Below are 12,132 nucleotides of genomic sequence, written 5' to 3'. Positions count from 1 at the left end.
GTATAATTAATTATATAATAAGCTTATTTAATAAATAACTAAGCTAAATATAAATATATTATCTATTGTTAGACTGGCAAAATTAGAAGATTAGTGATCAATAATAAACTTCTATAATTATGGCTAAATCTTGGCAAGAAAACCTGAAGCAATTTCCTTCAGTAAATACTTTTTATCTCCCTCACTAAAATATAAATGTGAATCACACTATGAGTGTAATAAATAATAGAGATTCCATTTTTGTTATTCACCCTGGTATTTCAATGTTGTAGAAATGCTGGAGATTTGAAATTTTATGTTTTTTAGGAAAATAAAACCTAAATAAAAATGATATTTCTCACAAAACTAAACTTGGTCAATCAGTCTGTTATGAAGCTGTTTGTAAATCCAGATTACAATTATGCAGTGTTTATGTTTGCAATTGACCAGTCCCTAGTAGTTGAACACTAGTGACCAAAGGAAACAAGGTACTAGAATTGAACTTAGTTCAATTCTAGTACTTTATAGTATTTAATTGAATTTAAATTCTGCAACATCATCGAATAAATTTCATTGAGACTGGTAAGCAGCGATGTTCAGCATTTTCTTATTAAAGGGTTTACATTAGCCTTAGAAAATGTTTTTAATTTCTTAAAAATAAAATCTGAAGAAGATTCATTAAAATTTTATAAAAAATTACAATTCCATAATATGATACAATAGTACTTAATTGTTCTACAAAGAAAATTATGTGTTGTTATAAATGTATGTAGCAGTATATTTTCATGTGAAAATATAGTGCAAAAATAACTGCTCATGAATTCAGAAATTTGCCAGTCTAGCATGATATTTATGAGAATAAACTGAACCATAATATTTAGTCAAATGGCAATGGAGATGAAAAGCCACTAAATTAAAAAAAAAAATATTTCTTTGCACATGACTAAATATCATGGTTTAAGTATTAAGAAACTAAAGAAAAATTTGTTTTAATTTTATTATATGGCTTTCTACATTTTTAATATTTTGCTTATATATGTGTATTTGTAAGTTATTTTTTTTTTGAGGTCTACTTTCATCATACAGCATCATATTCTTTTATATATAAAGTCTGTCTTAAGGTTTGAAATCATTTTATCAATATCAAATAAGATTTCATAATGTTCTTTATTCATTATTGGAATTGTTTTAACTAGTAGTATTACCAATTACAATTAATTAGGATTTGCTAACAAATACAATTACAATTTGGTAATTAGGATTACCCATTATAATTCATAAAAATTTTCAGAGACTATTCTAGTAATGTTTCCATATAGTTATAAAAAAGAAGTTTTAAATAGCAAAGATCAAGAGATCTTTAACTCCCCATTCCCATTAATAAAACCTTTAATTTAACGTTTAATTAGAGATCTTTTATTTAATTCCCCATTCCCATTTTTAAAAAGGAATTCATATCTAAAAAAATGGAATAAGGTATTTTAATCAAATTTGTCATATATGATTAAACAAATATTTTCTATAAAAATAAATACAAAACATTATTTACTATTTGGACTAACATTTTATTAAAATTACATTTTATTTGATAAATATAAAATATTTTGTGAGTGTAGACACCTCATTTATTAAAACATAATTCAACCACAGTTGAATGGTTAGAGTGAATGATAGCTAAAATTTCTGAACAGAAAAATAATTCAGTTTTACAAAACATTTTAATGACTGATTTTGTCTCTTACTATGATTTCTTTTACAAAAATAGAAAATAGTTTGAAAGTGATATAAACATTTTTTAAGCCAAATTATCAATAATATTTAATCAATATAATTATTATTAATTAATAAATAGATTAAATAGTATTAATATTAGTGCCAATTTACAATGGTACTATACATTAAAATTTCAGTTAGCTATTTCATAAATTAATTGAAGAGATGATGTTAGGCATCAAATTATTTCCTTCAACTGACTAGTTTTCTGTTTTGGAATTTAAGTTATGGCTAACTTGAGAAAAATCACCATTTTTGGGTGAAGGTGGTTTTGAAGTAGTGTAAAGCTGTTTTATAATAAAAAGTAATCTGAATTTTACTGAAAATCATTAAAACTGTAAAATTTAACAGTATCACAAAATAAACACTTTTGATTAATAATAATCATAATGGAAACATGATTCCATTTTTAAGTGAAGAAGCTATACACGTATATAATAAAATAAACTTTTGTTCACGTTGTGAATGTTCAGAACTGTTTGTATTCCTATAATTTTTGTTCTGTTACATATTATATCTCATTTATTTTACCATTTTATTCAAACAAAACAAATTTAAATATAAAAAAAGTTCTATATATTGTTCTTAAGTACTTATGATACAATAAAAGAATGGATCTATCAATTTATTTAATATTCAGAAGATAAAAAATCTAAAATTATATCCTGAATAAACAACTATTCATTAACATTTTGAAATATTTTCATTAGATATTTGTATTCCATTATATGAAATACAGAGAACTTTTGACAACTCATAATACATTAATTCTAGATGATTTACTTAAAAATCAACCCGTTATATAAAGTAGAAGTAAAAAATAGTTATTCTTGAATAAAGATTGAGAAAATGGGAAGTGGCAAGAGATATGTGATCATTTTATTTATTCTTCACACATGACAATTAAGACACTTCTTAGCTGAGTCTTATACAATAATTTCATCATAATATCCTAATGTTTCTTTCACTTAATTTTTTTTAGTTGCTGCATTTTTCATTAAAAAAAAAACTAAAAAAACACAATGATCAGCATTTTAAAATTTTCATTATTATTATTTTACCCAGGAAGCAGATGTTATCACTCACATCATACTTTTTTTAGGATGAAACTTGAACATTACTGAACAATTTTTTTTTTTATTTACCAGCTTACTTTTGTAAAGTATTAAGTGTTTAACCTAATACAGTAAAAGTATTATCTTTTCAATACAAACCAAAGATCTCCAAAAAGAGCAGGCTTTGACTGCCTTGCAAATGTTCTTGTCTATCCCAGAAATTGTGTAGTATGTATGCCACACAGTGCATTATTTCAAAATGGGTAAATAAATAGGTAAAATAACCTATTTAACTCAGATATTAATTCTGAAAGAAATTGTAACATTTTTTGAAACAATCCAGTTCATAACAGGAATCAAATTTAAAGTTTTTAATGGCAATAGGAATGTAACAACTAACAGAAGGCACGCAAGGTTAATAATGGCTTCTTTTGTTTTACAACTGCACTAATTACTGCATTTTGAATGTATCAACATGTTATTTTTTATTAGTTTCAGAATCTTTTTTTTTATTAGGTAATTGGAACTACACAACTGTTATTGAATGGTTCAGATATTTTAATTATTAATAACTTCTTTAAAACACTTTAAACATTAAAATGAAAAGCATAAAAAAATTAAAATTTATTTAAGAAATAATACATTATCAAGTTAAAAGTTTATATATTTTTTTAAATCAATTAAAAAATATATATATCATAGAACTTTTTTTAGGCTTACTCTAATATTTTGTTTTTGTTGATAGTACTACCTTAATTTTTAATCAATTTTGTTTGGAATTTGTTTTCAAAAAAATTATTACTATTTGCAATGTGATTCATGTTTTTGGCTACTTAAAAGTCTTTCGCCAATTTAAGGTAAAGATTTCCTTTGTATTTGACACTGTCATGTAATAGAGATCTCTATTATTTTCTTCTGAATGAGTTTATTTTGTAACAGGAATAAAGGTCGGTATCATTTCCTTGTAGAATAAACAATTCTCCTGTCCAGTAGGATGTCATTTCATGTGTTATCTGTTTACATAATGTGGATTCTGTGTATACCTACATTTCTTTTTATTTTACAGGCTTTTTTTTGATATCATTATTCATGTCTGATTTTTTTGTTAAAATATACTGTTACATATTTATTTCTTAACATTTTCAAATAATGGGTTTATTTGTACTTTATCCACAAATTGCTGTACTCATTGATTTTACTGGAACTGTAACTATTACAGGTTCATGTAATATTATTGAAAAAGTTGTTACTCAAAATAAAAATATCAAATAACTTCATAAGGATTTTATTATCAATCTGGAATATTAAAATGGAAAGAATCATAAGATGGATGGATATAGCTTCTTTTATAGATTTTGAAATCTTAGCGTTGGACACATAAGTTTATTTCTTTAGAAGTAAATTAAATATTAGTTAATAAGGGATGGTTTTATTAAACACATTTTAGCTGTAAAATATTTTTTTCATTAAATTTAACTTAATTTAAATGTAATGGTGGCATCTCATGTGTCATTTCACATATTTCACAATCAAACCAACAAGATTAAGATACTTTACAAGACAGCATAAATAGATTCAAATATGGAGTTTCTATTTTGAGGAGTTAGTATTCAGGTTAAATATTATTCTAAATTTTTAAATACTACTCTAAATCACTTAATAATTTTCTTTTTTTCAAAATTTGATAATCCTCTGGAAATGTAAATTAATTTTCTCTCATGGGTATTCCTGTATGAGCATAGTAATTTGCAAGATACCATCTACTTAACTATACTAACTAGTAGAAATCACAAATTAAGCTTAATTTTATACCTGAGAAATCTTCTTGAACACAGAATCATTTTCTCCAAAACTCAGAATTCTACGTTTATCTTGAATTATTTTGCTATTATTGAGATTTTTTCAAATTATGCTGATTTCTGAACTTTTAAATTAAGTACTTTTTGGTACTTTTGGGGGGCTTCCACTTTTGGAAGTGGAAGCCCCCCACTTCCACCCGCATGGTCCGATTTTGCCCAGTAATGAACTCGACCACGATTTTTTGGTCATTATATTTTATGTATCAATTTGAAAATGATTGGTGCAAAATTCGGTAGCTATCGTGTCCGCAAGAAAGTGAAATTAACATATATTAATTTACATTTAATAGATCAAACCTAAGTACAGAACAATTGAAATAGGATGACTTACCTTATTTCATTACATAGCAGAAGTGCTTTCGTGAATTTGATTTGAATCATCACCTGTATGCATTATAAATATATATAATAATAATTATATATATATGTAATATATATATTACAAAACCATCAAAAACTTGCAATCCATGACAATATTCACAATATGACAATATTGACAATTTTATGTTAAAAATATATTTAAACTAATTAATTTTTTTTTTAATTTTTAAATTAAATTTAACTTTCATACTTTAAAATCATACAAAAATTAAAACCTTTTATTTAAATTAACAATTTAAATTATAATCCCAACAAGAGATAAAAACATAAAATATAAAAAATTGTTTTAAAATTACAAAGATCAATTAATTAAAATTAATCAAGTCAAAATTAAAATGTAAAAATATAATTAAAACAAAGATAAAAATTAAAACTTTTAAAATAAAAACAAAAACTTAAGCAAAGCAAAATCATGTGCTAGCCATTTTACAGAATTTACATTAGGTAAAGTTTACGTTTTTGTTTTTATTTTAAAAGTTTTAATTTTTATCTTTGTCTTAATTACATTTTAAAATTTTAATTTTGACTTGGTTAATTTTAATTAATTGAACTTTGTAATTTTAAATAGTTTTTTACATTTTATAATTTTTTATATTTTATGATTTTATCTCTTGTTGGGATTATAATAAATGTAATTTAAAAATTTAAAAAAAATTTAATTAATTAAAAAGTTTTTTAACATAAAATTATAAGTGAATTGGTGGTATATTATCATGAATTGTAAGTTTTTGATGGTTTTGTAATGTATATATGTGTACTTAATGTATGCAGCTGATGATGTAATAAAATTTGCAAAAGCGCTTCTCTTATGCAATGAAATAAGGTAAGTCATCCTGTTTTAATTGTTCTGTGCTTAGGGTGATCTATTAAATATAAATTAATTTCTATTGGTAGAGGAGTATGGTTATTAAAATAATTGCTTTTAAAAAAATAAATAATATATATATATATATATATATATATATATATAAACTTTTGGACCGATGGTGGTTTTAGAGTCTGAGGGATGTGAAATGTGAAGATATTCAAAATTTTTTGAAAGTCAAATCATGGTACCAATTATAATATGTAGCTTTCTTATGACATCTACCTAATATTACTGTATAATGAAATTTATGACAATATTTTATTTACATCTTTAAGTTTTATAACACAAGTTTTTTATATTGACATCTATTTAATTTTCATTTATTTTATTTCTTTTTTACAGATGAGCTTGGTTTGAACAAAGATCGTTACAAGTCTTTGGCGGATGAAATGGACTCGACATTCGCTGAATTGGCAGGATATTAATTTATATTTTATAATATTAATGTATAATTATATTATACAATCATAATACAATTTTCATTATCATAACAAAATATCACATAATATTGTATTATAATAAAAATTTATAAAATGAAAAAATCCAAATAATATCCTGTCATTTGGTGTCCAGAAAAATAGTCCTCTCTCCTAAATAAGGTCCTTTTGGCTGCATCTCCAAATAAACATCCTTTACCAAATATAACATAAAGTAACAACAACATTAATAACAACAGCAACAACAAAACAACAAAGGAATTAATTGCACAAATATTACGACAGAACTAAAACGGAAAGCTTAATTTGCCGTCATATGTTCTTTGGTTTTAAACGAATTACTTTAAATTATAAAATTAATTATTATTTTTATTTTTAATATTAGATGTATGTAATATAAAACATTATTATTTTAGGTTTATTTTATCTGTAAACAGAAAATTTTATTATTATTAACGTAGTGTGTTGTTTTGATTTTTTTTTCATTTTTTAGTCACATGATATAAATTGTATAACTATCTGTTTTTTTCACATTAGATTATTTAGATCATTTTCGGTTACCGTCTTACTGATCAAGTTATATTTTTATTAAATAATAATATAAGGTAAAAATATTAGACGGGTAAGTGATTTTGATCTAAAATTTTAAATATTTAAATATATATATATGAAAGCCTATTGTTGATACATTATTTATTTATTTATGAAATTAAATATAAAATAAAACTAAATATAATTATCTAAATCCCTTATCCCTGAGTGTTTTATCTTATTAATTATTTTCTCTCAACAGATTTAAGAACTAACATTATAATTACAATGTATGCAGTGTTTTAGAATAATAATTAATTAATTATAATCATTTTAACAGTAAGAGTGATTGTGATTATTGCTTTGTTTATTCATTTATAAATTATTACATTATTTAAGTGATACATTATATTTATTTATTAATTTATTTAATTATTATTATATTTATATTATAATTATAACTAGTAATGGTGAATATCAATATGTATATGAATATATAATATTTTAGATAATTTTGTTATATTATTGTAAATTATATCTATAATGTTATATCCTTATTACCTTCTTACATTTATTATAGTAATTTATTGTTAATTTATTAATATTATTGTTGTTGTTATATTTTATTTTAAATAGATATAATAGATTTATAATTATATGGTACAAGAAATCGTTCTAGAATATTAATAACATGCATATATGTAAATGAATTATTTACAATATAAAAATATTGTTTTAAAATATTTATGATTTGATTGATATTATTATATCTGACATGTCGCCATTTGTGCCTTATTTGTGGATTGGACTTTATTGATGGAATAAAATCACATCATTGATTGACATATATACATTTTATCGATCAAATATAATATATATTGTCTGGTTGTCTAATATATTTATTTTAATTGGTTTTAAACATCCTTTGACATCTTTTAATATGCATTTGCTGTTTATATGTTCAATTTTCTATTATTAATGGGAACCATTCTATTACTTTTCAATGTATTATAACACCCTTTAACTCAAGGACTACGGAATATGAAAAGCTGAAACTTTTATTTCTAATTTAAAATAATATGAAAATTTGTTTGAATCACATTAAAGATAAATATGAGTAATTAATTAGGTAGTATATCCTTATTAAAATCATAACAGGGTTTGAACTGAGCAATTGCACCTAGGTGATTTTAACATCACAACAAGAGTTTAAACCCACTACCAGTTTATCATATACTACCAGATAATAATTCTTTTTATTAATAAAATAATTTTTTACAAAAAAATCTTTTTTTTTGTATTATTCTGGCTTTATTATTTACTATTAAAATATATTTCTAATAAATTACTCAAAGAAATTATATTTGCTTTTTTTTTAAAAAAACGTTTTCTGAAGTAAATGAACATAAGTGGTAGTTAGGAAATTAAAAGGGTCTTAATAATTTTACATTCTATATACCATCAAAATGTACAGTCTCAATCAGAAAATTATATTTTCAGAGTGTAAAATTTGACTAAACAGAAACAAATATGATTTTCTGAAAATGCCATGAATTACCTTAATGGGATAAATTGAGCATAAGGAACAGAATAAGAGAATTAGACATTTCCTAACAGAATGTCTTGCTTGGACTATATAGCAAAATATAAACTTTGAATATTTCAGTGTTTATAGTTTTTGTTGTTACAATGTAAAAGTTGGCAGAAAATTTATGAATTTTGAAGAAAATCTGTACTTCGTGCTGTAAATTTGTTTCTAAAAACTGCTAAACTATTTTGATCACTGTAAAATAAATTGATCTTAATTCATAAGAATTAAATTATTTTCTTTGAGGTACTACTTTTTTGAAGAAATAATACTAGCTGAAATTTAACAACTTACTTCTGTGTACAGAATTAGTCAGTGGCAATACAGTTGATAAAATTTTCTTAAGATTTCTTTATTTTGTTAAATAACTTCTACATTATGTACATTGTATTTTAAAAAAATGTTTAACGTAACAAAAGTGATAAACACAAAAACCCATATTTTTTGCTAGTCTATTTCACCATTAAATTTTTGGTAATCAAAGCCAATAGCATAGCATAATTAACAGCCGAGTATATTCTACAAAAAAGACAGGAATACCTAATAGTTATAAAATGCTTTCACTGCACAGCTCAATTGGTATGGACTTTTTTAATTTTATTCATTCTTAATTTGTCAAATAAAAGATAATTTTTTTATTTATTATAATTCCCCTGAAGAGTATAGGGAGCATATAATACAATAAAAAGGAATACATTATTGTACTGAGTTTTGAACTGTTTTTCTAGTCATTTTTATGGCTGCTCATCAATCAGTATTCGTTATATGAAGGTATTCGTCATTCAGCTGATCAGTGTGACGAAGAAAGTGAAAGTATGACTTCCAGGGCACAATTCCTGTTGCACTTAACTGGGCTAGGTATTCATTTTCAACAGTTTACTAGGATAAGTGATGAAAGCAATGGAAAACTGCTTCACTCTATAATAACCTTAGTAAGCCTGGCATTGAACATTTATTGTTTTTCAAAGTAGCTATTTATTAATAAAGGGATTTATGTAGCATGTCAGACTCATAGTTACTGTATCAAACAAGTCAGCTTATGATAATAACGATGAAAAAGCTATCTAATCAAGAAATAACTCATGAAGCTTCACAAATACTAAATAATATTTAAATTTTTTTTTTTAAATTGTCATGAGCCCTAGAGTTTCATTAAAGATAAAGATAAAAATTTGATAAAACATTAAAAAAATCAAACAATTATTTAGTCTTATAAAATCAGTATTAAAATAAAACCTTTTTTTTTAATATATCTTACATCATATCTTTTATTTTAGTTGATATAACTTATTTATTTTTTAACAAATATAATTTCAATTTAAAATCATTTTAAATTGTTGATTTGTATAGATTCCTGTAATTACTGATTAATTAAATTTCAATGAAGTAGTTTTTTTCGAAAGACTGATTCATATTTTTGGTTTTATAATACTTGCTAGAAGTGATTTAGCTTTTTTACGACGGAAGATAACAGTGAATTACTTTCACATTCTTCATTTAATGTAGTTGTTTCCTCATTCAACCACCTCAGTTGGTCACTGGGTCCAAAATGTTTGAAGTCCATCTTTTAATGAAACTGAAAGCTAATGGTTTTGAAATGTAATAACTGATATATGTTTAAAAATATTATTAATAAAAGCTTGGTTTGGTGCATCATTACAAATTAATAGCTTTGTATTGCCAAATATTCAGTAGAAAAACAACTGAACTGTCTATTAATCTTTTAATTCAAACAACTAATTTGATTCTTTTTTCAATAAAAACAAACCTTTCAGTTCATCCAGACAAACTTATTGTATATTGATCCATGAATCTGGTTCTCTCACTCCCCATTTACAAACCCTAATAAAGTTTCTATAGAAGATCTTCTACTGATCTGCTGCTTGCAACATTGTCTTGAGTATTTTTAACTTTTAAATGAACTAGACAAGGCTTTTCTTTTTTATAATTTTTGTTTGAGTAAAACTTTTTATTATACATTATTCTGTATATGAATACTCTAATATTAATATTACATTGTCTATCCCTAAGATAAATATTAGTAGAAAAGATTCATCAATGTTCTGGGACTAATGTAGAAACTAAAGACTAATCTTAAACTTTTTGTTTAAGCAATCAAATTTCCTATTACTTAAACTAATTCTTGACTAATTTTATAACAGCATTATTGGCAGACACTGTGATAAACTTTGATAATATTGAAAAACTGATTAAAAGATAATAATATAAGAAAATGGATTTTCAGCAATAATTTTATAATTTTACTAGAAATCGAAAACAAGAAGAGATGATCTGAGAAAAGTAAAACTAAGGACCCTCATAAGTAGATAAAAATTTGTGAAAATGGTTCAGAAAGCAAGACTTAATATTTAGACATTTTAAGAACGTAAGGAAGAAAAAACTGTATTGAAAATGCTGAGAAAAGCTGAGTTGAGAGCTAAATGGGAATAGACCCAGAGGAAGTCATGGAAAGAAGCCTATATAAGTGTAAGAAGGATATTCTAAGTATGGGTGTGAGATAGAAATGGTTACATAGAAGATTTGTGACAGATAGAACCAAATGGAAATGTATGTTCCATTACTCAATCCAAGATACTGATTAAGGGTAAAAAGAATAAATTAATGAAAGTATTACATGGAACAAATACTTTTCCATTATGGCTGCTGATGTATTGTAAAATAGATATATAAAAAATTTCCCTGGATCAGATCTTCCCTTTTGTAGTACATCATATGTATTTGTGCTGTGATAAATCCTATGTCCGTAATAAGTAGAGGTAACACATACAAGCTATTGCTTCAAAACAGAAACAGATTCACTAACATGTTGCTTTTTACAGTTATTTTAATGACTATAATGCATGTAAGGCATTTAACATATGACTTGTGTCAGTTTAATTTCTTTCTCTTAGCGTTTAACCATTCCCACTGATAAACAAAATTAAAGCAGCTTATCACTTGTAAGGCTGTCTAAATTTTTATAAGCTTATACACTATTATGAAATAATCTTTGACATTGTAAAATAGAAAGAAAATTTTTCATTCCTATGGGAGATGTATAATTGGCTAATTCATCTAAAGCAATGTGGACAGTGTAAATGATTAATTAGGTTTAAATAATTAGAAACTAACTGGCAAGGTATGTAGTAACTTACTCACAACAGTATATTTTCTTTTGTCTATTCTAGAGTTACTCATTCTTTAAATTATGCCTTTCAATGAATGAAAAATAATATAATTCATTACAACAGATTTTTAAAAGTGTGTAACAAACTGAATGTAGACAAACATGAAAGTAAATCATAACTTACACTAAGATACATTAATTTCTTTTAGATTCACACCAGTAACTAAACAAATTGTGTATAAGGTAATAAGGATCCTTCAATTTAATTTAGTAAGTTATTGCTGGTGCATTACTTTTTATTTTTCACCTTTGACTTCCTCCCCAATATCTGTGTTGTTTGTTGTCTGGTAGTCATCCACTATTCTTACTATGTTGTTGTTAGTAATTTCTTCTTTATAATCAGTATCTATAAATTGTTTAACTTGTGTTGAGTTTTCAGAAGTGGTATTTTTGTACTAAATTTATCGAGTTTTTACCTGTAGAATTGCCTTCACAAACAATTACATATGTCCCTTCAGAAGAAATTATGCTATA

At 24.3% G+C, this 12,132-nt stretch overlaps 1 protein-coding gene across 2 annotated transcripts in view; it reads left to right on the top strand.

Moving 5' to 3' along the window:
* Positions 1 to 7,777, top strand: part of LOC142323269 (uncharacterized) — a 73,958-nt gene extending 66,181 nt beyond the window's left edge. For both annotated transcript variants that reach the window (XR_012756069.1, XM_075362699.1), the window contains one exon: positions 6,258 to 7,777. Coding sequence is in view for 1 of the 2 variants with exons in the window: in XM_075362699.1 (XP_075218814.1) it covers positions 6,258 to 6,340 (83 nt within the window). In the remaining variant the exon portion in view is untranslated. The remainder of the gene's footprint in view (positions 1 to 6,257) is intronic.
* Positions 7,778 to 12,132: the final 4,355 nt, after the last annotated feature.

This window comes from Lycorma delicatula, chromosome 1 (assembly GCF_047948215.1).
Source record: "Lycorma delicatula isolate Av1 chromosome 1, ASM4794821v1, whole genome shotgun sequence".
NCBI lineage: Eukaryota > Metazoa > Arthropoda > Insecta > Hemiptera > Fulgoridae > Lycorma > Lycorma delicatula.
Note: the sequence above shows the minus strand (reverse complement) of the source record. Positions and strands in the feature narration are given on the sequence as shown.